Source organism: Drosophila yakuba, chromosome 3R, assembly GCF_016746365.2.
Source record: "Drosophila yakuba strain Tai18E2 chromosome 3R, Prin_Dyak_Tai18E2_2.1, whole genome shotgun sequence".
Classification (NCBI taxonomy): domain Eukaryota; kingdom Metazoa; phylum Arthropoda; class Insecta; order Diptera; family Drosophilidae; genus Drosophila; species Drosophila yakuba.
In genome coordinates, this window is record NC_052530.2 from 6,233,642 (window position 1) to 6,261,163 (window position 27,522).

The following is a 27,522-nucleotide window of genomic DNA, read 5'->3' on the forward strand; positions in this document are numbered from 1 at the left end:
ATAACAAGAAGCGTGATGGCCATAAATTGGCTATTTTGGTGACGGCCAAAATTGCTCTCTTTTCGCTCGCCTAAAATTGAAAGCGTAAAAATCGAAAAATAGAATTTCCTTGATTGTGTGAGTAAAAACATTAATTAATTAATTCGTACTGAAGGGAATCGAGATAGTGTGTCAGTGTACGTGCTTGTGCTAAAAGACGATTTTCGGGCCGAAATAAATTTTGATCTAATTTACATATTTATAGTTTTGGTCAACTTTGTTATAATATCATCTAATAAAATATTATTGAAAAATATATGTCGTAACTTTTATTTTTATAAAGGAAGTTTTTTTAATATTTGTTTGATAAAACATATTTTACATATTTATATTTATAATAACAGAATGATCTTGTAGTGATGTAAAATGAACATCAACAGACCGCTGAGTAATCTATTTTTGTCCCTTAGTAAATAAGATCTGATTAGATATAAAACAAGAGAGAACGCTATAGTCAAGTTCCCCGACTATCTGATACCCGTTACTCAGCTAGTGGAAGTGCGAAGGAGAGTCTTCAACACTAACAGTTTTTGGCGGTTTGTGGGCGTTAGAGTGGGCGTGACAAAAAGTTTTTTAGCAAATTTATAGAAATTTACAAGACTAATACAAAAATGAAAAAATATAAAAACCTTTTAAAAAAGTGTGGGCGTGGCAGCTTTGGGCGGTTTGAGGGCGTTAGAGTGGGCGTGGCAACATGAATCGACAAACTTGCGCTGCTTCTATGTCTCTGGAGTCTGTATGATTAATCTCAACTTTCTAGCTTTTGTAGTTCCTGAGATCTCGACGTTCATTCGGACGGACAGACGGACGTACAGACGGACATGGCCAGATCGACTCGGCTATTGATCCTGATCAAGAACATATATACTTTATATGGTCGGAAACGCTTCCTTCTGCCTGTTACATACTTTTCAACGAATCTAGTATACACTTTTACTCTACGAGTAACGGGTATAAAAAGGCATTTACTTTTCATTTCGGCCAGACAAAAATGCCGGTTTTTCAAATCAAAATCGTAAAATTCTTACGAATTCGATTTCCGGAGCATTCCTGATTGTCTTCTTAATTTTTTCACACACCGCAAGCTGAATACTCTAATTTCTTGAAATTTATTATGTATTATTATCTACATAGATTGGCCTTTTATTATTTCTATGTTGTATTTAAATAATTGTTATGTCAAGGCAACACAAAATCCGCTCTCTGGCTTTTGAACAAAATTTCGAGTGAGTTCTTGGTTCGATTTTATTTGATTTCGGTATTTAACTTATTTAATCAAACCAAAACTTGCTTATGATAAAATCATGTCAGTTTTTTATTTCTGGTGAAATTATAAACTCGTGGCAAATAATTTTACGATATTTACACCAACGTCTCTAGTATAAATCTACGTAATTATCTTACCTTGTAAAAGTCATGGGACATGTTTTGCTGGTAACTTCTTGGCCAGTTGCTTATCATCAAATCGCACGAAGAGATTTCATTACATATCTGCTTAACTTTCTATCTTATCATCGTTGTTCTTTGGTCCCCTGAAGTTTACGGCAAATCATTCTGCGTTAGCGAATCTTGTTCCGATCTGTGTTTTATCTGACTGAGAATTGCTCTTATCTTGAATTGCATGCGTCGTTTTCCATCTTAAGGACGGGCGTTTTTAATGAATAAATTAAATAAAATTAAAATAGTAATTTGTATACTTTTTTTTACATTTTTTTGTATAGACTTGGAGTCATCCGTATCCGCTTTAGTGAACGTGAACGGCTTGTCTTTGCAAGGCACAATGGCATAACTTTGTATAGCACTTCAGATTTTGGGCTCAGCAAATGTAAAATAAAAAGGCTGCCTTTTATACAGTTTAGTTTATGAACATTTTTTTACTTGGCATATTTAAAAAAAATATATATATATTTTAAAGATCCTAGGATAGCCATAAAAACTGAAGCATTAGTTAACATTTAAATGTAATATATATTGCATTAGTTCAGTATGGGATGTCATGTATTTTTTAGATTAACTACCTGGATAACATGTCATGTAGATATATTTACACGCTTATAACATGTTATGTAGATATGTTTAGACATTATTAACATGTCATGTAGATATATTCACGCGTTATTATGTAGATAATAACATGTAGATAACAAATCATGTAAACGTGTTTACGCACTTTATGTAAATATATAAACTCGTAGTTCTGAAAATAGATAAGTAGGGGGCGCATCAAGAAAAACATACCAGCCGTGAAATAACTTAAATCAAAGTATTTAAAAAAAATTAAAATAAATATGTATGTTCATTAATTGGCAAATAAACGAAACCATTACATATGGTTCAAAATTAGTCAAGTTAACTGCTAAATTAGTTAACTAATTCCTTTCTAACAAAGTTTTTAAACGAACGCGATCTTCCCACTTAAAATTTTCAAATACTTTTCACCTTTAAATTTGTTGATCTTAAAAAACCTTTTACTTAATAACAAATAACGGCTGTCGAAAGCTCAGTTTGATAATCATCCGTTTCGGCAAACGGTTTTCATCGCTGATATCGTGTCAAGAGAACAGCTTGGCAATCAATAGGTAAAATTAAATATCCGGACACTTTAACTGCTAAATTGCCGGCTAATTTTTCCAATTTCGTTGACTTTTAAATAGACGTGGCAGGCGAGTATGCAGCAGTAATAAACCGCGCGTGCATCACGATGTTGGACCTCAATGGCAATCCCGCAACCAGATTTGATCCCGATCAAAAGGTCTGGAGTGGCTGCAGCCTGCAGAGTTTCTACAACGAGGATCTGACCGTGGGCCAGATCATCTTCCGGCAGCTGCAGCGGCAACCCCAAAGGATATTCCAGATTTCTCACACGGATAATTCCCGGCTAACGCGCTACCAGATGCTTCAAAATGCCACCAAGATTGGTTGCTACCTTCGGGATAAGTGTTTCAAGAAGGAGACGGACTTGGTGGGACTCATGGCACGCAACTCCACGCATGTGGCTGCCGTGGCCTACGGCTGTTTGTTCAACGGAACTCCGTTTCACGCCGTTAACCCCAGTCTGGAGCACAATACAATCGCCAGTCTCTACAAGATCACCAGGCCACGCATCCTGTGCTGTGACGTTGCAGACTACGAAAAGATTAAGGACATAGGAGCCTCGCTGGAAGCTCTGATCATCACTGTTAACGGAAAGCTGCCGGGTGTAATGAGCGTTGCGGATCTGCTGCAGACTCCCCTTCCCGATGACTATGAGCCCGCCCAGTTCCAGCGAGGTGTCGATCGCACCATGGCCATCCTCTGCTCCTCGGGCACCACAGGAACTCCCAAGGCGGTTACCCTCTCGAACAGCCGCAAGCTATTCGAAATGCACAGGTACATTTTCAATTACTAACTTACTAAACTACTGAACCTAACTTATCATGGCAATTCAATAAAAACAGCTGTTCCTCTTTTGCATTCCAGCTATCTGGGACCCGATGATGTTCAATATGCTCCGAGCACTTTGGATTGGCTAACAGGACTCATTACCCTGGTCACAGCTGCAGTATTTGGCACAGTTCGCCTGATTTCCAGTGAAATTTTCAGTACCGCACACTTCCTGGACCTTTGTGAGCAGCACGAAGTCTCTTGGACCATCATGGCCAACTCCCATGTGGCCATGCTGGCCAATTGTCCAAAAACCAATGCTCAAAAACTGAGAAGTCTCAGACATCTGCTCTTTGCCGGAGGTCATTGTTTGGTGACGACTTTAAAGAAGATGCAGTCCTTCCTACACGGATCGGGCATTCTACGAAATGCCTATGGCTTGACCGAGGTGGGAACACTAATATCCTATAACTACGACACCCAATCCAAGCCCGCATCTGTGGGTCGCCTATTGGCAAACATTCGAGTGAAAGTGGTTGACTCGTCGGGACAGTTGCAAGGTCCGAAAGGATTGGGTGAGATTCTATGCCACAACGGGCAACTCTGGAGCGGTTATGTGGGAAATTCTCAGGCCACCGCCGAGATGAGAGATTCAGCGGGGTGGTACCATACTGGAGATGTTGGATACTTCGATGAGGATAACTACCTGCACATCGTTGAGCGCAAAAAGGACATGCTGAAATACCTGGGCATGATGTACTATCCCCACGAAGTGGAGGAAGTGATCGCCCAGATGCCCGACGTTGCAGAGGTCTGTGTTTTCGGGATATTTCGGGAGATGGAGGGCGATGCCGCTGCTGCATCCGTGGTTCTGAGGTCCGGAAGCAAACTAGAACCTAGGCACGTGGAGCAGTATGTGCGGAAAAACATATCCGTGCAGTTCAAACATCTCCACGGCGGCGTCCAGTTCGTTCCACAGCTGGCGAAGAGCGCCAACGGAAAGGTCAATCGGCAGGCGGTAAAGGCAGCCTACTTGAAAGATGCGACCCAGTCCAAGGATCAATTTACAATCACAACCAACAATTAGTAGGCAGAGCCCATAATGAAGCAAGCTTGCACTTCCTTAGCACATTGAATTATTGCACCATTGTTATTATTGTTGCGAATAAATAAATATTAGAAAATTATGATTTCAAATTCATCTCTTACATTTCCGAGTGGGTTCGATTTTATTCAACAAACGTGCTATTAAAACGTTTGTTAGCACTGTACTTACGCGAAAAGTTGTTTCTACATGCAGTAGAAACCTACTATTACAGCAGTCTATTAGCGTGCTATTTTATTTTATTTTAGGGCGGCGTTACTCAAACTTCTAATCGATATGCCAATATTTGCTGCAATGCCAGCCAATGTATTTACATTGTCCAAGCAGTGCACATCATTCTCAATTAAAAATCTGCTGAATCATGGCGAAAGCGCAGCCTCACCGCGCTAACAAATGTTGGAGGTCTATCGCCAATTACACGACGAGAGACTAGTGTTTTGTTATGGAGATTGACTCACTTGCTCGACTACTTTGATCTTAACTGCTGCTGTAATCGCGTGTCGGTAATCAGTACAAACGTACCCGTACGCCCCGAAAGTTATCTAAACCGAATAGATAGCTCGACGCTATAAAAGGAGAACTGACACTGCAGCTTGCACTCAGTCCGGAATTTACACCTTATACAAACAGCACGCGGATTGCAATTACTCAGAATGCCGTACAGACCAGCAAGCTATTACGATGCCGACCTCAAGATTTGGAGCGGTGGGCAATTGGAATACTACTTTGACCCACATCTGTCCATCGGGGAGATAATATTCCACGAGATGCAGAGGCATTCACAGCTCATCGCTCAGGTTGGTTAATGGAAAGGAAACCTTTGAGAATTGCACATGGATGACAGATACTCACCTTTCAGATCTCGGCTACGGAGAACACGATACTGACCAGGGCGGAACTCCAGGCCAACTCGATGCACATTGCCAGCTATATGCGATCTTTGGGCCTCCTTCAATCTGATATAGTGGGCATTATAGCGAGGAATACTACCCACATTTCAGCAGTGGTCTACGCATGCTTCTTCAACGGAATTGCATTTCACTCGCTTAACATCTCATATGAACAAAGTACAATCGAAAAGCTCTTTAGCATCACCAAGCCACAAATTATTTTTTGTGATGGGGATGAGTTCGAAAAGGTCCGATCTGCCACGGCACAACTGGATGTAAAGATAATCACCATGCGTAATCATCCATCGGGATCTATACGGATCGATCAAGTCTTGACAACTCCCATTGAGAAAAACTTCCAGCCAGTACGACTGGAACAGGGCAACGATCAAACTCTGGCCATTCTCTGCTCCTCAGGCACAACGGGAATCCCAAAGGCTGTGACAATTACCAACAGTCGACAGATCCTTAACTCCAGCCAGTAAGTAAGGACTTTGGTGACTCAGTTCAATAAATAATCAATCTTCTCCTAGTTCCTTAACCACCAACGACGTTCAGTACAGCCACAGTTCTCTCGACTGGATCACGGGTCTGCTAACCACTGTAACATCCGGGGTCTTCAGCACCAAACGTATCATAGCAGATAATATCTTCGATCCGGAGTTTTTTATGCGACTCGTAGAAGAGCACCAGATCACGTGGATAATTCAGGCCCCATCCCACATGGCCATGATGGTCAACTCTCCCGCGTTCACCACATGCGACTTGTCGAGCTTGCGGTACTATCTCTTTGGGGGATCACGGGCTTCGGTAGAGACACAGCATCGGATCAGGAGTCGCCTGAGCAAGGACTGCCTACACTTTGCCTACGGCTTTACAGAACTGGGCAGCATGGCCGCCTTGAACTTTCACTTCGATGAGAAGCCGAACTCGGTGGGTCGTTTGGTGGCGGGAGTTAAGCTTAAAGTGACCTGTGAAAAGGGTGAATCCCTCGGTCCCGATGAGGTGGGTGAGCTGTGCCTCTGGAATGGTCAATTCTGGGCCGGATACTATGGCAATCCGGAGGAAACACACAAGATGAGAGACCCCCAGAAGTGGTTCCACACGGGGGACCTCGGCTACGTGGATGAAGATGGCTTCATATACATTGTGGAGCGCAAGAAGGACATGCTGAAGTATCAGAACATCATGTACTATCCCAACGATATCGAGAGCGTCATCGCAAAGATGCCAGACGTGGCCGAGGTCTGTGTGTTCGGGGTGTGGAATGAGATAAACGGGGATGAGGCCACCGCCGCCGTGGTCAAGAAGCGGGGGAGTGCTCTTACGGCCCAGGACATTGTAAACTATGTGGCCACTCAAATCGATGCTAAGTACAAGCAATTGAACGGTGGAGCCATCATTGTGGATGATCTGGTGCGCAGCCCCAATGGGAAAACCAACCGCATGGCGAACAAAGCATATTTCTTGGAGGGCAAAAGTTCTGGAAAATAAGACAAAATCTAGGTTACAAATCCAAAGTTTTTATTCAATTAGAACTTGTAAATAGATTGTTAAATGAATTGGTTTTATTACAATTATGTCAATTTCATACTATAAAGTAGTCGAATTTCGAATTAATACATTTATTTTATACACTTATCTAAGACATGGATTAACGGTAAGTGCGTCACGAAAAGGGCATTCGTCCGGTCAAGGTCTTTCCTTTTATCTTCCTCACTCACTCAATTTGCGTTAGCCAACTCAAAATTCGTTCGACTTTGTCTTATCTAGCTGGAAATGCCTTTTAGCGAGCTTTTCGAGCTTCGGCGATTGGAAGCGATAAGATTGGAAGCCACGGATTGCAAATGCCCCGAACTTGTCGGTCGGTCTCCAGTTGCTGAAGAACCGTTAATCGATCCGGACCCGGATTCACGTCCGGACAGAAACCCGTTTGTTGATACTCGGGCTAGGCTTATCAGTCACCGCAATGGATCGCTCGACCACGCAATTCGATAAATACACCAAAATTTGGAGTGGACCAAGGCCGGCGAGTTTCTTCGATGTGGACTGCTCGATTGGTAAAATTCTTTTTGCCTTCATGCGGAATCATCCAAGCAGCATATGTCAGGTGGATAAAGTCCTCAATCAATATATTATATTACACATTAAGTTATTCCCCCGCAGATCTCTGATACGGAAGGCACAGCTTTAACCAATGGCGAAGCTATCACCTTTGCCATTCGCATCGCCCAGCAACTGAAGGCTCTGGGCCTCAAGCAGGATGATGTGGTGGGCATCGTGGGGACCAACACTACCTACCTCATGCCGGTGGTACTGGGATGTCTGCTAAATGGAACCCCCTTTCATGCGGTCAGTCCCTGGCAAGACGAGGATACCATAAAGCATCTGTTCTCCATCACCAGGCCAAAGCTAATCTTCTGCGACGGAAAGTGCTTCCAGCGACTGAGCATCATTGCCAGGATACTTAAGAGCCACGTATACACGCTCAAGGATCATCGACTGGGCATGCCGCGAGTAGAGGATTTGCTGGAGCCAACAAAAGCTGAGCTGTACTATGTGTAGGTTTTGCTTTTATCCTTCCTAGAAACATTCCTAAGAATTCTGCTTCCCTATTCCATAGGCCCGAAACCCTTCTACTCGGAGGTGAACATACAGTCGCCATTCTGTGCACTTCGGGAACTACGGGTTTGCCGAAGGCCGTTTGCATTAGCAACTCAGCTTGTCTCTTTGATTTCGGGTAAGATATATGGATATTGATAACTTTTGGGCTTACAATATGCTAACAGAAATAGTCAATACTCAAATACAACCCACGATATTAAAATCGCTAATTATTCACTCTATTGCAGCTTCGTCACTGGCCAGGATGTGCTGCTCTCCTTCAGCACCATCGACTGGTCGGCGGGGATGTTCAACATGCTATTCAGTTGCTGCCATGGCTCCACGCGGATAATCACGGATCGCCCATATACGCCGGAGTATATGATCCAGCTGGTGGAGAAATACAAGGTGACCTTGTTGACAGTGGTGCCGCAGCAGGTGGCCTCCCTATTGAAGGCGCCCACCCTCAATAAACAGCGACTAGCCAGCATACGTTTCGTCAGCGTTGGCGGTGGCTCCTGCTATGTGGCCAATCTTCTGAAGCTTCAGGAGTTCCTGGTCAGCGGGCAGATATCCTACGGCTATGCCTTGACTGAGTGCGGAGGAGTCGCGGCAAATATGGGCGTGGCGAAGCCATCGTCGGTGGGCAGGATTGTTCCCGGAGTGAGAGTCAAGATCTTAGACGAAGCCGGTCGAAGTCTGGGACACGGAGAGACGGGTGAGATCTTGGTGCACAATGGCAAGGTCTGGAACGGCTACTACGCCAATCCCAATGAATCAAAGCGAATGCAGGACTACCAGGGCTGGTTCCACACCGGGGACATGGGCTATTTCGACAACGAGAACTACCTGCATATCGTGGAGCGAAAGGAGGATCTTCTGCGTTTCCATGGCGCCCAGTATTGTCCCCAAGAAATTGAGCAGGTCATCGCCGAGCTGCCTGACGTGATTGAGGCCTGTGTTTTTGGCCTGTGGAACGAGGTGGATGGTGATCCTGCGGCGGCGGCTGTTGTCAAAATTCCTGGAAGTCGTCTCACCGAGATGGATATCGTGGAATATGTGGCCAAGCGCCTGGTGGTCGAGCACAAGCAGCTTCACTGCGGCGTCTTCTTCCTGCCCGAACTGCCAAAAACTGGAAGCGGCAAGGTTCTACGTCAGCAGGCGCGCGATCAGGCACTGGGAAAAAAATGGGCCGATCACGGCAACGGCCACTAATCGGCCACATTATAGACATAGTTCTGTTAGGCTTAAAGACAATTAGCTATTACCAACGGGTGACTCATCCACTTCAGGAACTGCCGAAAAGAATAAAACACGCACACATACCTAAGCATACGACAGTTTTTACCGATGGCCGACACATTTGGGGCTATTCTTTGATATCGACAGCTTATCTCCTGTTGATTAGCGATTGCGTTTGAGGTGCGATAGTTCACTATTCGGTATGTGGTTCAAGGTAATGGCTCCGCTCCGTTGACACTTTTGAAGTTCGGAATTCCTGGGGAAATATAGTACTATGTTAATGACAAATACTTGATCGGTTAGAAACAGTTAAACAATTATTGACGAACCTTAAGGTAAGATTAAGTCTAATTGAAAGGTGCGGACTTGCACTTGTATTTGTAGTTCGGAATGTTTTAACCTGATAAGCAACACTTAAGTTATTTTCAGTGGTAGGCTCTGTAATTATCAAATTCAACGAAGAAAAAAGAAATAAAGGTATTAGCAGTAGTATTTACTGATACTCCCCGTATCCATATTGTTAAAAAAAAATAATGCAGCAAAGGTTAATAAATTGAAGGTAATTATACCCGTTACTCGTGAAGTAAATAGACGAATCGATTTGGCCCGTCCGTCTGTCCGTCCGTATGAACGTCGAGATCTCGGAAACTATAAGTTCAAGTGAGTTGAGATTCGACTTGTTTGTTGTAGACCGTTCCAACGCCCACTCTAACGCCCTCAAATCGCACCAAATTAGCACTTCTCCAAAATATTTTTAATTAGTTTGTTTTCAAAAGTATGGGCGTGCCTGTTTTGAGCAGTTTGTGCGTCTTAGAGTGGGCGTGGCAGCATGGGTCAACAAACTTGCGCTGCGTCTATGTCTCTGGAGTCTAAATGCTTAATATCAACTTTTTAGCTTTTATAGTTCTTAAGATCTCGACTTTCATAAGGACACACAGATAGACAGACATGGCTAAATCGGCTCGGCTATTGATCCTGATCACGAATCTATATACTTTAACGCTTCCTTCTGCCTATTACATACTTTTCAACAAATCTAGTATACGCTTTTACTCTACGAGGAACGGGTATAAAAAGGAAATTGTTATTAATTTCATGTACTAAATATCTTTCGCCTTTAATTCATCTTTACTTTAGATAAAAGTTCGGTTATATAGAGAAGTTCATATCAGTAGATTATCACATCCTAGTAATCTTCCGAATACCAATACTTAGGACAAGAAAAGATTATAGGATCACCTTAGGACAGACAGCTGAAAACATCAAGACGCCGTCGCAGCGACTTATGGAGTACCTAATGGTGCACATTCCAGTTGAACAAACCCTTTAGTTTTAGTGATGGAACGGAATAACATCATTATTTGATTGACAGCCAGGCAAAGTTGCACTTTGTGCGTGATCTTGTCAGCATTGCAACGTGATCCTTTTGGCCCCGCACTCAAATCTGCCCTTCTGCTACACAAAACTAAATGACATGCCCCCGAATGAATTCCGATCGATGCTTGGGTGCACTCCCGAAATAAACTGCAACAATTAAGAGCCACTTAGGACCAGAAATTAATTTGGTTGGGGATCAGTGATAATGATCGCACGATTCCCCTGCTAAGCGGATTGACAGGCCATGGAGCATCTTCATCTTGTGCCTTCGCCGATGTTTTCAATGTCAAGTTCACGAAATACGATCTCATCCTTGTGGCGCATTTTCGGGAGCATTAGTGCTCATTGATCATGGACCAACTGTCTGGAACTCTCGCAAACCGGCTCAAATATGCAGGAAGTGCTTGGCATGACCAATGGCATTTGCCTCGGACTCCAAGCCAGCTTCTCAAAGACGCCTGGCGCCCATCTGATCCGATCTTGGCAGCTATTCTTGACGGCGATTCTAATTGTCATGCAAATACCAATTATCATTTGTCAGTAGCGCCACTAATAGTATTGTGTGCTGGCGCAATTAAATACCTACGCTCTTTATGCGATTGTCTGAATGGTTTCCGATCGGAGATCGCAGATCTCAGATCCAGAATCGCAAATCTGCGATCTAATCTGCACGCTGATTAATTCATTAGCAACTGTCGACCAGTTTGTCAGTTACATGGCAATAACTGCTGCAAGCCGCCATTGCTGCGATTAATTGGCGTTATTAATCGTGTAGAAAATGCTGGAGCTGTTTGTGCTTATTTATAATGCTAAGCACTAATTTATGTCCCGCGAAGTTACGGCTTGAAGGATTGTTTAATTACTTTTTCCATTTGCATATGTCACAGCAGTCTCAGCTAATACCGCGGCTGTTCTCTTCCCCCTTGAATCCATTTGAAAGGGGATCAAATTCAGCTGCCCAAGTTGCCCGAACCATGCCAAACGAAAATCTTATTAAGTCATATAATCCAACCTCTCATTATGGAACGGTGCTTGAAAGGGCATTATGCTTGAGTAAGTCTGAAGGATTGGTCAACCGAGGGGTTCGATTACGCATACCTATTACCTAGCCAGTAAGTTAAATATGTTACATTTCTTTAACGAATTAGTACTACATATTTTATTACTACATTGCGATCCACGCTAAAGACAGCACAGAAACGTACATAAACAAAGAATTCAAAGGGAAAAATATTTCATGTTAATTTCAGAGAAATTTCGAAATGGGTGTACCCTTTTTAAAGCTATCTAATATTCTATTATTAATAATTGCCAATATAAGTTTCAACATTATATTAAACATTTCTTTACAATTTTAGTAATCGAATTGTTCTTTGTCTGCGCATTCCGCTGCTACCCTGTATAATGCAAGGCCACATAAACTTTGACATATTGCCTTCGACATGGGGAGCTGCGAACAGAATTTATGGCGCTTAAATTGCAGTCATGCGCATGAGCGGCAACGGCTAACAAGATCAGATGTGGCCCCTGCCTCCGCGATCCTGGTTCGGATCAGAATCGATAGCTAACCCTAACCCCCTTAAAGGGGCTGCGGCTTGGAGCGGATGTTTGGTGTCAAAACACAAGCGGGGCGAAGCTGGATGCATTTTCCCTGGAATTCTATACCGGCCCTGGTCCTGGCCCGTAATTTATGTAAGCGATGTGTTCGCCAGTGAAAACAAGAAGAACGGCGGATCGATGATCGTAAAAATAGTCCAAGACCGCTGTGGAGCGCCTCATGTTGTTGATGTTGCTTTTATTAATTTGTGTTAAGTTCGCTTCTAAGCACGAAGCAGGCATAGATCATAAAATGGCACCCCCCGGCATCCGATGGATTGTAGGAGATCGAAACGGAACGGATTGACTGGGATCCGCTGGTATCGGCGGGGAAATTTACATAATTACCGCTGGCGGTGCTTTGGTGAGAGCCGCCCGAACGTGTCAAAATGAAAAGTGTTGCATGATTAGCGAGTAAATTACGCCGCCGAGGCATAAATCTATCCCAAGCCAGTCCGCTGTCCCCGAAGATAATCAAATAAATGGGGCGATTAATAAAAGATGAAGATGCAACCGCAGACAGGGAAAGGAAGATCAATGTGCCTGCTGATGGCCCGCAGCGGTGTTTTGGGGTCTAGGTCCGATCAAATCCGTAGTTCTTGGCCAGTCCAGCTGGTTAGGATCGGCTGGCGCCGCAAGCGTGCGAATTTCTGGACGCCTGTTGTGGGAGGTGTGAAGAATCGCTCCGGCCATCCAAGCCAGCAACTCTAGGAACCTGGCCACATCTGCCCCTGGCTGGCGGCCGACATGACAAGTCCTTGTTCGCGTAGCATAACTTGGTCAACAAGCGATGATGTTGATGATCCGGCCAGTTGCTGATGCTGATGATGATGGAGGTGATGGCGCAGCCTGCAGCCAAACGCAGTTGAAACCGGCTCACGCACTCAGAGAAAGAAATGGGAATTTAGGAAAATACATATTAAATATATTTGCCTTAGGATAACTTATTGCAGTTGCATAAAAATTGCAATTATATATACGCTACTGTTATTTTAAAATTATGTTCCTACTAAGGGAATATTCCTACCAACAAGGTTCGAAATCCAGACAGGATTGAAGGAATGCAGTTATGGGGAATATTCAGCCAATTTCCTCTCCGTGCCATTGGAAATGCTGATCTCGGCGATAGATATGCTTCCTTAACACGTCTTCGATTGAACAGCCTTGTAGCTAAAGTCGCTGAAGTTGTTAAGAGCAAAGTGTTGTAAGGCGGTTATATGTTCTTCACTTGTTGCGTTTTAGCGGTGGTTTCGTATTACCGTTTCCCAGCCGGGACAACCCGGTCAAGGTCTCTCCTTCTTCAGGTGCCAAGTGTCTCCAAGAACGAAGAACTAAAAGCCGACTTTCATTGAGCAACAGCAGCGAGGCGTCGACGGGTTTGCAAAGCATATAGCATATGGCAAATAGCATATTGCATTCCAATTCATCGAATCGAATCGAGCGGAGCAGCCACTAGCATTTCCTGTCGCATGCGCCACATAAATTAGTTTTCCATGTTCACTTGTCACTTGTATCGCCATTGGCCAGTTGAACCCGTTTGCCCGGCCATTGCGGGTGTCCACTTAGAATCCGCATCCGACCGATTGCCCTTATCAGTCGCAGAGGAGCTCCTGCAAAGCCATTGCCGCATCCCGGCACAATTTACAATCAATTTTGGCAAGGAGCCACCTAATTGCTTTTGCAGTTTATTTATAGACGCGCCGCACGCACCGCCTGAATAAATGATATAAACGCTTTCCTTTTATAGAGTTTGACCAATCGAAAGAGTTGATAGTTCATATCGAAAGGGAGCTAACCAAACTCTCTGATGCACCAGCTAGTTTCATACTAGTATAAGTTTGAGCCCAAAAAGCGAAGAGATTCATCAACCAGCACATTCAAAACACTTTTACTCGCTTATCGGAATGTCCATAAATCAGGGCTTTCTGTCAACAACTTCTTGCGTTTTCCCGCATGGAAATTATGCAAATCGAACAATAAACAATGATATATGTGGTAGTTTGTAAAACTTTAAAGATGATTTCCTTCTTGAAGGCAAGCAGCTAAGTGTAAAACGGGTTATTTGCCACTACATCTCCATGTGTTTCCGTAGTGTAGCGGTTATCACGTGTGCTTCACACGCACAAGGTCCCCGGTTCGAACCCGGGCGGGAACAAGCTTTCATTTTTTTTGCATGCATTTTTGGCATTTATTTTCAATGTCAATTGACCCCCCCTGCCCGCTTTTACTATGTTATTGAAGTTTATTTTATTATTTTTCCTCCCGACCACATTAATTTTTATAACGTTTTAATGAGTCTGTGCTGACTTTACGATCAGTTCAGGTGTGTTGCATTTATAAACATGCCGACCCTCGGCACGCACCAAATTTCAACTGTTTTACGACCCGCCTGCAATGTCAGCATCCCGGGTACGACTCCAATTCACGGGAATTTTTACGACTTTAATTTGTTGCAGCCCTTGCAGAGAACCACCCAAGTCGAAAGGTTGGATGTCTGGAAATAGGATTGCGTCCCATTAAAGAAAGTGCTGTTATGGGCTAAATATGTTGCACCATGGAGTGTTATGTCATTCGTTGACAAGGCGTGTGTGCTTTGAACTTGGCAACGAAAGCAGCAGATAGAAGTGGGCCAATAATGACTTTCCCTTTCGTTATTTTAGTACGCATACTGTTTTTTATAGGTTAATAGGTTTATTATATATAACACAAATAATTGATTAGAACATTTGTATTTATAAGAAATTATTAAAAAAAAAAACGTTCCTTGCCAACGCTCTCAGTTTTCTTTTAAAGCTTATGCTAAAAGCTTTTTTCTCAAACATAAAGGGCTTACCGCACTCACGTACATTCTACGACATTCATTGTCCGTCAGGGGATGTAGCTCAGATGGTAGAGCGCTCGCTTAGCATGTGAGAGGTACGGGGATCGATGCCCCGCATCTCCAAGTTGATTTTTTTCACAATTTTTTTTTTCTTTGAAACAGGAACATTAGCATAAGCCACTAGTCACTTTGATATACATGCTCTGCCATCATAGCCGACATTTGTGTCAAATTATTTAGTAAATAGAATATCATGGCGGTTACAACTCCATTTCACACGCTTTTCCAAACGACTGGTCGAACCGGCTTGTTATGCAATCGCTCAGTGACTTTGGCTCTTTGGCCCGCCTCCGTCTCCATTTCCACTTCCCGGCAGACGTCGCAGCTAATCCAATTAAGCGTACTCATCATATTCACGCAATACAGGCCATGAACTAGAAATGCAGCTAAACCGGACTCTACAGAGGGTGGCTTGCGCGGTGACCAACGGGTAAGGCGAAGATTCTGACATTTCCGTCATGTCCGGATGATTGAAATCTGTTTAATTGAATTCAACTATGGAATGCGTTTTGCTGCCCCTTATTTGACCCCATTAATTTTTATTTTAATAATCAACATCTTTTATAAGCAGATTCGATATCTTCCCTTTGCATATCTAGTTTAAATTAAGGTGATGATTATCTTTGTATGAATAAAACAAGTTACCGAATCAAAGGAGGTTTTTGAAGGGGAAACATATTCCTATACCATTTTTTTCTGAGTATATATTTTTTAATAGTGACTAGTGTATTATTAGCACTGATGTGAGTTTCAGATTGAGGCCTAAGTCACTTGTAACGTATTCTCACCGGTAGGGTCATAAGCCCTATAATATACTCATAATTTCTAAGCGCTTTGTAAACAGCGCTTAACAATAATGAAAAAATATATTTGTTTATAAATGTTATTTCTATTAACAGCTAATATATTCCAATGTGATATTTGCTTTTACAATTTATTAAATAAATACTATATTTTTTTTTCTAAATATGTTTTTATAACCACCACATGCAACACGCTGCTTAACGTTTTTAACCTTAATTACGCAATGGGGTATTGCTTTGAATGTATTCTAACAACTTTACTACATGTTTGCTCATAAAGGAACTTAGTTTAGTTTTTATTTCCCGGCTGCAGCCCACTTGTGATGACAGTTAACAGTTGTTAGATCTCACGACAGTATGCTAGTATTGCCCGATTCGTGTGGGTGTTCATTAATAAATCTATCTAATCTGCCTCTCGAATTTGCTGCTTACCAATTGGCACTCGCAATGGCCATGGCATTGGCATTGAGCAGGTGCAGTTGATTGGACGGAGGATCGTTTGGGTATGCCCACACTAAATTTCACCGCTGTGAATCACCACGGGTGTATTCTCCATACGTCACGTAGACCCGAAAATCGTAAAGATTTACCTGCAATCTGCCAAACTGAAATGTCATTTTTGCTGTGATGCTTGTGCGACTATCAGCAGAATATAAACTACAACAAGAGCAAGAAACGGGACCTTTTAACAAGCCGAAATCTATATACTCTCGACTACATTAAACTCATAAATTCACAAAATTGGCTAATGACACCTAATTTATTTTAGAGTTTGTTGTGAAATATATGAACATTAGGACAATATTACTGGCTAATTGAATGTCTATTAGAGAAATAATTAAATAATCTGCAGTTAATATGCATCCTAAATTTAAGCAAAAAATCTATTCCTAACGCAATTCTTAACCCTATTTGCAATATAAAAGTTATTTTTTTATTAACTTGCATTTGCCATTGGATTTATACACACATTAATCTCAACTAGTAATAAGGCTGGAAACCCCATTGAAAAACAGAGCAATATAAGTCTTTGGGGGATACTCCAGATAGAAATTATAGCGGTCGTAAGCTGATGACGCCAAAAACCCGAAAGGTAAACAAAAACGACAAGCAATATTGTGACATTTAAGCACCCATTTAAGTATATTATACGTAAGCGCCGGTAGTTCGCTGGCTCTCCCGATTGAACTCTTTTAATCGCGCGACCAGTTAGCGTAACGCTCTCAGACAGCTGACATAGTATCAGGCTATGGCCGATAGGACGGTCGTAGCCATATGATATGATCATCGCCGCAGCAGCTGATAAGTGCGGAAGTGCCGTGGAGAGCGTGCGACCAACTTTCGGGCGGCAACGTCGACGTCACCCGTTCATTTATGCTTACGTTAGCTTTGCGATCGGGGGACTTTACTTTCCATTCCATTTTATGTTGCCAAGAGAACTTGGACACTCGGCTTGTTGGTTTTGGCTTGGATGGTGCGGTTCGGGGTCTCCGGCGAGTCTCTTTATTTTTTCAGATCGGGTTCTCTGGTGGGCGAGCGGTGTTCTTTTCATGCTCTTCCCCCTTTTAAATTTTTGGATTTTCATTTTTTTGGCTGCTGTGGGGGCTGGTTGTGCCTCGTGTTTCGCCTATTCATGCGAAAAATTCAGCAGCGTTTGAATGAACGCGAATGCGGGAACATGAGCGACCGCGAGCGGCAGCAATTTCGCCATTTCAAGGCCTACGTGACTTGTCTCACGCAGGGAAACGATTTGAACTGGGTAATGCTATTACGGTTCCGACATGGGGAAACTGGGCAAACTGGGGAAACCGGGGGTACCAGGGTCCGGGTCTCCTCGCCGTAATCCGAGCGCAGTTAGCTCCACTTTGTTCTATTATCCATTTACAGGGGAGCAACTGCAATGGGAGCTTCTACAAGGAGTCTCTGGCACGTGCCGCCACCCGAACTGCTATAACCTTTATTTAGAACTAGAAAAAAATTCAGTATTATACCTTTCAATTTTAACATAACCCTCATACTTAGAGAAATTTACAAATTTCCCTATTGAAAACCAACATAGCTGCAATTGAGCCCCTAAAGTTGGTATCCCCAACTAAACCCAAGTTCTACAAAAAGCTATAAATCGCCTAACTCTGATATATGGAGATTTGGCTGTAGCTTTGAGATCGTCGCCTCTCTCTGTTCCGCGATCTCTCAGTATCTATCTGTCCATCTGACCAGAGTCTAGTCGCAACCACATGATCCATACGTTCTCAGCACGTGTTTGGGGCCGGCTCTTCTAGAAAAGGTCTTTGACTGAAGTCAGCTGATATCAGCATATTGTAGCTGGATTTTTGTTCGGCGAGGTGCGACCTGCTCTCCCAAAGCAATTAGCTCTATCTGCGCACCTGTTCGCGGATCGCATTCGATGTGTCCCAAAATGATGAGAGTACCTAATAAGCATGAATATATTTCCCCGTAAATCATTAGATAGCAGCCAAATTATATTTTCAGCGCCAAATTATATTTTAGAATATTTTAGTTTATTTACAGTAAGTTTAGCTTAGTTCTCTTGTGTTCTCTTATCAGTCTTAAACGATAAATACGAAAATACTAAATGCTACGTGTAGTTTTATGCTTAAGATGCTTAAAGATCAGGAACTTTAGCTTGTTGTGTGGATCGCTGGTCCATTGGGTTTCGACGATACATCGAAGGATCTCCACTCACAGGATGGCTCTTTTTCGGAGCAAAACCAGGACGATTAGCTGCAGGCACAGGCTGTAAAGGGCACAAGATATTATAGGGGGGTTTCGAGCTATGGATTTTAGGAAGGATATGTAAAACTGCATTACAGAAAACCATGCCAAAAAATGAGTGAATTGGAATAATTTGTTGAGTTTAACTCAGGCAACGTGCAAATTCTAAAAATAATTCAATTCCATGCAGAAAACCCGGTTATATTGGACATGATCATTACGACTAAGTCTCCTTACCATATCGACAAAAACACACTCGCATTTGATATTAATGTATTTTTATACTTTATTTTTTAGTTTAGTTTTTTCGCGCTTTTCTCATGCTCTTTTCGTTGATCGTTTACTGACTTATCTGGAAAATGTTGGTTTAATGCATTAAGTTATAACAAAGTTTGTTAGTCTAGGCCTAGTAGTTTATAAATAAATATTTTTAAATAAATAAATAAATCCATCATACAGCTACAACTATAATTTCACGCTTTTATCTCGGTGATCAAATAAATTAATAGTAATGTTATTTTAGTATGTATTGTAAATGAAAATACAATCTTGTGATTTGTGAGTTTTTCTTTCCTACATTTCGTTTATTTATTTCATAATAGTTTTTGATGCTTCGTTTGCTTCATTCTTTTGCAGTGGGATTTTTACCTTGAGTGGGAAAAATGGCTACGCGAGGTTCGACAGTACAGACAAAAAATGGATCTTACTTCACTAAGCCGCTTATCTATTTACAATTGTATTTTCTCGACATATTCGAATTATCTGACCGCTTTACTCGGTTACAGTATGCGGAAAGCGTTTTGCAAGTTTTCAAGTTTTGTTTCTGGTAGACTTAACGGAGTGGTCGTATTTTTGAGTATTTTCATCGTCAACCGATCGTGAAAGTTCCGCCACAGAGACTCAAGTATTTCAATAGACTCTTTTGGGTCGTTCGTGTTGCGTAAGGTTAGGGCTTCGAATTACATCTAGTATCTGATTGGATGGGCGAGCGTTTATAATACATTTCCATGATAATTATACTCCAAATGGGTGGTAGAGAGGTTCTTATAAAATACTCGAGACTCCGTCGTAATACATTGATATTCATCGTCTTTAGTGGGATCTTGGTTGCATTTTGGATCATCGCCGGGGGGACAACAGTCCGCTGCATCAAAAATACTTTAGTGAGCCACAGGCGTATGAAGAACATGATATTCAATATTTACACACTGGCATATGATATACATGAATATAGTGTTGTTCTGGTGCTGAATGTGCAGTGTAATAGAGTGTGTTTCTGTTGGTGTCTGATCGTGTGTGGATGTGTTGTGGAAACTTGCAATTACAATATCTTTGCATACCCAAGACAGACTTTTTACATCATTTTAGGTCCTTTCCTCCCTTTTCTTTTTTTCTCAACAGTCGCACTGATTTTTGATGAATTTACCACATTTTGAACGATTTGATTTATGTGCAGCCCAAAGTTTAATTTTTAATTTTTAAAAATAAAAACTTACGAAAATAAAATACAACAACCAAATTAAAATAAATCAAAAAGTACAAAATGTGCGCAATAAATTCGGAAAGTACTCTATGAATTTTAAAAGTTATTAAAAATTTCAATCAATGTTAATGCCAAAAGTAAAGTATTTAAAAAATTTAGAAAAATGTATAAGTGTTTCATATCCGATCCATAAAATATATAAAAATGTTATATCAATATTCAACAAATAAATTTCGAATAATAATATTTTAAATAAAATTTAGAAAATCTAAATAGCGTTTGTTTTTGTGAGAAATAGATGAAGGGTTAGCTTAGAATTTGCTCATGGAAAACTCACAAATCGTAGTAGAGCGAATCATCGCCAGCTGCTCCGCTGCGTCCTTGGGCCTCGGAACTTGCGTCCTCGTAGCTGGCATCCTCCAGGGATCCCCCGTCGCCCTCGGCCTCCTCCTCGCCCTGCTCCGCCAGATCAGCCTGCTCCTGATCCTGGTCGTTATCTTGCTCCTGCTCCTCACCGCTACTCATGCGCACGTTGCGCTCCACCCTATCGCTGGTTTCGCTGAGGGAAAATGCGGGCAAGGGAGAGCTGCTCTCCCAGTGGCTACTTGGCGGCGTGGCCAGGCTGGTGGCCATAGTGGTGGTGGTGCTTGCATCCACTTTCCGGTGCTTCCTCTTGCCACCGGAAATGGATTTGGCCGGATGTTGCTGCGGCTGCTGCTGCAACTGCTGCTGCTGCTTTTTGCCGCCATTTGGGCGCTGTTTAGCCGCCTTGTTTGGCTTCTTTTTGCCTATGTGCTGGATGTTCCCCTTGGGTCGTTGTTGCACCGCTTTGGCTGCCTCAGTGGGATTCTTCCTGGCCCCATTTTTCTTGCCACAATTGGGCGGAGCTCGCTTCTCGGCGGCAGCCTTCTCGCGCAGCTCCTTGCACCTCTTCGCCTTGGGCCCCAGTTTTCGCAGTGCTCCCGCTCCGGCTCCACCGCGCTTTTGGCAATTATGAGTGTCCTCCTGCTCGTGCGGCTTGCACTTGGGCTTCTTCTTCTTGTTGGCCTTGCTTACACTTGGTCTACTACTATTGCTACCGTTACTGTTACTATTACTGTTACTGCTACTGCTATTGCTACTACTATTACTGTTACTGCTACTGCTATTGCTACTACTATTACTGTTACTGTTACTGCTACCACTAAGGCTACTGCTAATATGGCCGCTCTCGCTTTGACTACTGTTACTAATACTACTCAGGCTGCTGATCGCAGGCTCAGGAACGTAACTGCTACTGCTATTGCTACTACTTTTACTACTGCTACTACTGCTGCTGCTGCTGCTGCTGCTGCTGCAATGTGGCGGCCCCTTGAATCTGGCCACATCGATCAGCTCGATCAGCGGCTTGCCCGTATCACAGAGTTGCCGCACGCCGTGCCTAACGCGATTGGCCCCAAAATTCTTGGCGATCAGCTGCTCCACCCGCTCCTGCGGCACCGTCTCCGTTATGGCGTTTGTGTAGGTGCTCAGCTTGCCCAGCGATCGGCTGGCCGGGATCTGGGTGCGGCGGGGCTGACCACTGCCATTCAGAGCCAGGTAGAAGACCCGCCGCGCCTGAGAGTGGTACGTGGAGGAGTACGTGTTGTAGTTCTGAAGACCCATGTTCTCGTTGAAGACGCAGTCGTCGGTGAAGTCTTTCTGCAACAATCAAAGGCTATGATTAAATGACTTGGCTAAGCGAAAGGCAGCGGGAATACGGAGATCACGATATTTTATAGTTTAGCGTTAGGGCTTCATTTCTATATAAATTCTACACTGATTATCCTAAGGTCGCTCAGAGATAGTAATATAAATAATTTATTAATGATCAAGTCCAAGTTTTCAAAAAATTATAAATCAACACATTAATCTAATCCCTATACCGATTTTGCACATAACATTTAGACTTATCAACAAATACAATGAGATAGTAAAAGGTCCTATAAGGTAGCAGAAGCCATGTTCCGTTTTAAAAAATATATTCAAACCAAAATTATATTGGAACCTTTGGTGCCACTTCAAAGGCCACTTCTCTAACCAACTAACTTCTTCAGAACCCTAACCCAATAATAAAACTTCTTTGAATTTGCTGTCCAGGGGCGGCGTCTGTTTCTTTTGTCTATCAGCACCGAAATCAGATGGACAAATGGATAAATGCGCTCATTATCACAGGATGTGCTCCTATCGGTGTTGACCATCGATAGGAGGCCCCCGACCTCGAGCGGAGTACTAACCATAAACATTTCTACTTTATGAACACCTCATGACAGGCGAACAAAAGGACCAAACAGCCAGTTGAAAGAACTTCCCGGCTAAGAATGAGAAATTGTGGGCTGGGTTGAAACGATTAATGTAAATCAAGAGCGGTGAAAGGATTTTCATTAGCCCTTCCTCAGTGGCCTTTGGGATGCGCCGACTGGCAGACATCCTCAGATCAAATTCAATTAACAAACACTGAATTAATTCGCTTGTCAGGCAATTAAAATTGTTTCGTAAATAAATCGCCAGCCAGGCAATTCCCTGCCCGATTGTTTACCCGGTAAAATGTCGCTGCTTAAATTTAGAAATTAATCAGGCGAAAGGCGAACCGCAATGAGCCATCAAATGGGTGAGGGCCAGGCCATGCCAGGAGTGTAGACTTGACGCCATTCGGGTCGAGTCAAGTCGAGACTAGTTTTTTGACATATGTGACAACAATGTGGATCCCCTCCCTGAAAACTCTTTTATGATGTGTATTTCCAGGCATTTCCATTTATTTTTAGCCTTCCACGGCTGGCAAGTGAAAATTGGCAGCCGCCGAAGGGAAATGAAGTTGTACTTGGATAAGGGAAAAAACCGGGCAGGGGGAGTGAGGAGGGAACTGGACGAGATACCCAGAACCATTAGCTCTGCGTGGCCTCTCTATCGGAGCTTATCGAGTGGCGCCAGGCGAGCCCAGAAAGGGTCAACCTGTTAGCTAGATTACTCTGGGACACCTACAAACGGAACCACTTAGGGCGCGCAATCGGAATTCCATCCGAACCCTACGTGACGCGTTCCGCCAGCCACTTATCGCCCCTGAACAGGACAATAACGAAGATAATGATGCAACATATTCATTTTCGGCCTCGGGTCGGCATTAATTGACCAAACCCAAGTTTGTGGACTCCGCGGGCGGTCCTATGTATACCTCGCCGGAGTACAAATTATGCAAATTAATAAGCAAAACCGTAATGTTAACATTTATGGCTACGACATTTTAATTGGGCGAGAAGCTGACTCACGAGGTTTGCTTTCTGTTTTGGGATTGAATTTATGAATTGGCAAGCGATTTGTACATTTTCCCCTGCTCAATGAGCCGAGACCCGAAATCACCTGCCTCGTTTGTCACGAGGCACAAAGCGTTTACAAAACATTTTGGTGAAATGTCGGAAAATCAGTCACATGCCTAATATTCAGTCACTAAGAATAGAAGCGACGAAAAACACTAAAAACACCACTAAATCAGGGCCCATAAATGCAGCCATTTTTGAGATCTTAGAACTCTTGCTGTGAGTACCGGACGCCTTGGTCGCCAAAATAAACAAGACGGCCCAATATAACCGCCCACTTGACCAACTTAGAGCAATGCTGGCTATGCTTTAAGGCATGCGGCGCTTCAAAGGGCCTCCTACAAAGTGGCCGGTGGTGAAGCGCATCAATCAGCAAGTATCGGTGAGTATCAGCGAGATACAGATACAAAAGCGCGTACAAGAAGACACGCCTCGGCTGACAGAATTGGCACACTCGCGACTATTTTGGACGACGAAAGGTCAAAGTGCCTGCGACGGCGGAAAGAAATGAAATTAAATAAATAAAATTAAAAATGTCTAAAATCGAATGAATCGTCCTCCGACGGACCAATGAAACGGTCACATGGCGCCAGCCCAAAAAAGGCATCCGATGATCGTGGATTTCGAAGCGCAGCGGGGTAAAGTGTAGCCTGAATTCCAAGGGTAAGGAGAAGGACATCCCAAGCCAAACCCAGCCGACCGACATCAGTTGCCACTTGACATCCTCACCGCGCATTAGGACATCCACCCGGGGCAGAAGGGAAGGGACCCGACAAAAGGACTCGCTTTGTGGCTGCTGATCGTGTTGCATTGTTTTTGTTCACATTTAATTTTTTATTTATTGCTCGAGCCCTTCGGGTGCTCTTTCATTTATTTGAGGGTCCCTTCGGCTTTTTCGGTTTACCTCAATCTCTTAACAGGCCTTTGTTTGTTTTTGTTTTCGTCAGAGGGGTGGCAACAATGGTCTAGATAGGATTTCTATATGTTTATCTTAGTACTACCAAATGTAGTTATCCGAGAATGGCAAATTGCCATACAAAATCAATTTCGCGGTTCAAAGATTACTGAAACCGGAATGTTACTGTGTTGGAATATATTTTTGCTATGCGGATAAGCATTTCATATATTTCTTTTGATAAAGTACTACAAAATATGCAGTTCTGATTATCCTAGAAACAGATTTAGAATATTTGAGTAGTCTATTTGAATTCTAATCCACTAATCAGCTGATTAGTCCTCCGCATTGGGTTGGTGAAATGAATCTAAATACTGTAAACTGTTTTTTTGTGTTCAAAAAATACGCTTACTTACCGAGCCGTAGGGAACACCGCACGCGTCCATGCAGAGATACAGGCAAGTGGCCACACTCTGCAGCTTGATGCGTCCCACATCCACCGTGGATCGCTGGAGAATCGCTGCAAGTGAAACGGAGAAAGCACATTAATTAATTATCAATCAAAGGTGGCAGATGGAAAGACCTGATTGCGGGCTGACCCAAAATCTGGTCGCAGGTGTCAGGATGTCAAAGCGGCGAGAACCAAAAGGCCCGGTTAAGAAGTGGTTAATTACGACACTTGGTAAGCCGTCCGCCCAGAAGAGTGAGTTAGGCCCCTTCAGCAATAAGTTAAAAAAATAATTTAAAATTAATCAGTGTAAGGAAACCCAGCTGGGAACCCCCTAAATCATAGATTCCTTGCTATGCAAATTTGTCAACTGTACCAAATCGAAAATGCCTTAAGTGCGATTATGGCGGATATTATTTATGGGGAGTACGGCGGCGGGTTAATTGAAATTGCCGCCTTGCACTTGAGAAACGAACATTAAAGACGCACTGCAGCCACACCAAATTCAAGTTCAGCAACGTTTAAGGTCAAACCACTTGTGTGGTCCACAGTCGAGATTCCGGAGTCCGGAGGAGAATACCGCCTGCCTCTTTGTCAGTTGGCAGTTGGCTGGCCAAAGTGTGTCAGCACTTTGAGGCAACGAGGCACTCGTTCAATGAACTTTATGCACTTTGTGCATAATAAACATCAATTTATAAATACGCAGCTTGTTACGGGAGCAATGGAAATTGAAATCTTAGCCAGCTGCTACGGCAGCCAAATGGTTGCTCCTAATAAAAATTATTATTAGAGATTATATAGCCAGCGGAGCACGCTGGGTAGGAAAATCGAAGGGACTGAGTGGCCACTTGAATAGAGGAACTATTCACTATCACACGATATGATAAGACTTAACTACGCTTTATTCATGTACCCTTAAATGAGCTGAAATTATATCTCTGACATAAGAGTTGGCATATGGAAACGCATACTGGCGCGTTGGTATGCTGGTGATTTAATGTCCCATCAAATACTCGATGAATTATCTCATCTCCCTGAAACTATGCCAGGGCATAAACACACGCCCAAAAAAATCATAAAATATTGCCGTCAATAGGTGGGCAATTTATGGCCCACATGCTTATCCCGTATATGCAACTTTTATTGCAACTGCAACTTCGATTGCAACTTCGACTATAAACAGCCCACCTATTTAAAAGGCATGCGTTTTTATTTACAGGGCATCAATCGCCCATCCCCCTTTAAATACGGAAATTGTAAAGTTTCAGCGAAAAGGAAAAACGCATAAATAGTGTAACCCAAACGGAAAACAAAAAAGAAGAGGCTTTAATGCCTTTGCTTACCCGATACCTTCCCTTTCCCGATTCCGTTCCCGTTTATCTGACGGATTTACAATTTCCCTCCCACAGATATTTCCCATCAGCACTCGAAAAAAACGTATAGATTTCGAGCCTAATATACAATTACCGTAGGTCATTTTGCGTTTAATTTTTGTTTAACCTTTTTTTTAATTTTTGCATACATACATTTTAAAACAAGAGAGAACGCTATAGTCGAGTTCCCCGACTATCTGATACACGTTACTCAGCTGGTGGAAGTGCGAAGGAGAGTCTTAAACACTGACAGTTTTTGGCAATTTGTGGGCTTTAGGGTGGGCGTGGCAAAAAGTTTTTTTGCAAATCGATAGAAATTTACGAGACTAATACAATAATGAAAAAATATCAAAACATTTTTTAAAAGTGTGGGCGTGGCAGCTTTGGGCGGTTTGTGGGCGTTAGAGTGGGCGTGGCAAAAAGTTTTTTTGCAAATCGATAGAAATTTAGAAGACCAATACAAAAATTAAAAAATATTACAACATTTTTCAAAAGTGTGGGCGTGGCAGTTTTGGGCGGTTTTTGGGCGTTAGAGTGGGCGTGGCAACATGAATCGACAAACTTGCGCTGCTTCTATGTCTTGGGAGTCTGTATGCTTAATCTCAACTTTCTAGCTTTTGTAGTTCCTGAGATCTCGACGTTCATACGGACAGACAGACGGACAGACGGACAGACGGACGGACAGACGGACATGGCCAGATCGACTTGGCTATAGATCCTGATCAAGAATATATATACTTTATATGGTCGGAAACGCTTCCTTCTGCCTGTTACATACTTTTCAACGAATCTAGTATACCCTTTTACTCTACGAGTAACGGGTATAATTATTTAAGGCAAATAAATACGTTTTGATTTACCTAATATCTTTAAAATATATAGTGTTTTTGAATCACAAGTTTCTTTTACTAACTATCTACTTTCAAATGAATTCATTTTATAAATAAAATCCCATTAGATCGAAAGTAATAGTCACAATATATTTTTCACTGTTGGTAATTGTTCCCTTTTTCTGGAGGATTGTAGTTTTTTTCGCTTTTCAACTCTTTTGAGAGTCCTAAAATATATACAAACTAAACAAATGACATGCTAAGCGCGTCAGTTCATTTGTTAAAATCAAAGAACTCGCAGTGGGCGGGGTTTTTGTGTGAGAGAGAGGGAGAAAGAGTGCAATGGGGGGAGGTTAGGGAGTCAGTGACAACCTTTCACTTCGGTGCCATGTGGTGTTGTATTTCACTTGCGTCGTGTTTGTCGTGTGTGACTTTTTTCTTCGAGGCTCATTTAAAAAACGATTTGTTTTGCTCGAGTTAACAAAAGTAATTTTTCTTCTTTTTATCTACTATGCGTATGTGAGT

At 42.7% G+C, this 27,522-nt stretch overlaps 4 protein-coding genes and 2 non-coding genes across 11 annotated transcripts in view; 5 read left to right on the forward strand and 1 right to left on the reverse strand.

The window, feature by feature from the left end:
• Positions 1–2,708: 2,708 nt before the first annotated feature.
• On the forward strand, positions 2,709–4,610 carry LOC6535721 (luciferin 4-monooxygenase). Its single transcript, XM_002096311.3, has 2 exons — positions 2,709–3,408; positions 3,499–4,610. Exons 1-2 carry the CDS (start codon positions 2,741–2,743, stop codon positions 4,487–4,489), a joined length of 1,659 nt encoding a protein of 552 aa, XP_002096347.1. The 5' UTR covers positions 2,709–2,740; the 3' UTR covers positions 4,490–4,610.
• A 476-nt stretch (positions 4,611–5,086) lies between these two features.
• On the forward strand, positions 5,087–7,017 carry LOC6535722 (luciferin 4-monooxygenase). The gene is made up of 3 exons (XM_002096312.3): positions 5,087–5,304; positions 5,367–5,878; positions 5,931–7,017. Exons 1-3 carry the CDS (start codon positions 5,161–5,163, stop codon positions 6,889–6,891), a joined length of 1,617 nt encoding a protein of 538 aa, XP_002096348.1. The 5' UTR covers positions 5,087–5,160; the 3' UTR covers positions 6,892–7,017.
• A 147-nt stretch (positions 7,018–7,164) lies between these two features.
• On the forward strand, positions 7,165–9,334 carry LOC6535723 (4-coumarate--CoA ligase 1). Of its 2 annotated transcripts, none has more exons than XM_002096313.3 (4): positions 7,165–7,507; positions 7,564–7,958; positions 8,021–8,137; positions 8,250–9,334. In XM_002096313.3, exons 1-4 carry the CDS (start codon positions 7,367–7,369, stop codon positions 9,214–9,216), a joined length of 1,620 nt encoding a protein of 539 aa, XP_002096349.3. In that variant the 5' UTR covers positions 7,165–7,366; the 3' UTR covers positions 9,217–9,334. The 2 variants fall into 2 exon arrangements, with proteins under 2 accessions (XP_002096349.3, XP_039231490.1); XM_039375556.1 differs by having other exon boundaries at positions 7,165–7,502.
• A 4,964-nt stretch (positions 9,335–14,298) lies between these two features.
• Positions 14,299–14,371, forward strand: Trnav-cac. Its single transcript has one exon. It is a non-coding gene; the product is annotated as a tRNA-Val (tRNA).
• A 716-nt stretch (positions 14,372–15,087) lies between these two features.
• Trnaa-agc lies at positions 15,088–15,160 on the forward strand. Its single transcript has one exon. It is a non-coding gene; the product is annotated as a tRNA-Ala (tRNA).
• A 3,240-nt stretch (positions 15,161–18,400) lies between these two features.
• The window catches only part of LOC6535726 (uncharacterized protein DDB_G0271670), a 43,530-nt gene continuing 34,408 nt past the window's right edge, over positions 18,401–27,522 (reverse strand). For 2 of the 5 annotated variants that reach the window (XM_039375472.1, XM_039375473.1), the window contains exons 3-5: positions 24,763–24,866; positions 20,457–21,799; positions 18,405–18,658 (exon numbers count right to left, since the gene is read on the reverse strand). In XM_039375472.1, the coding sequence (XP_039231406.1) occupies positions 18,604–18,658; positions 20,457–21,799; positions 24,763–24,866 (1,502 nt within the window). In that variant the 3' untranslated portion in view covers positions 18,405–18,603. Of the gene's footprint in view, positions 18,659–19,191; positions 19,781–20,456; positions 21,816–24,762; positions 24,867–27,522 lie in introns of those variants that run through there. The other 3 variants (XM_039375474.1, XM_002096314.4, XM_039375475.2) reach the window with 3 other exon arrangements.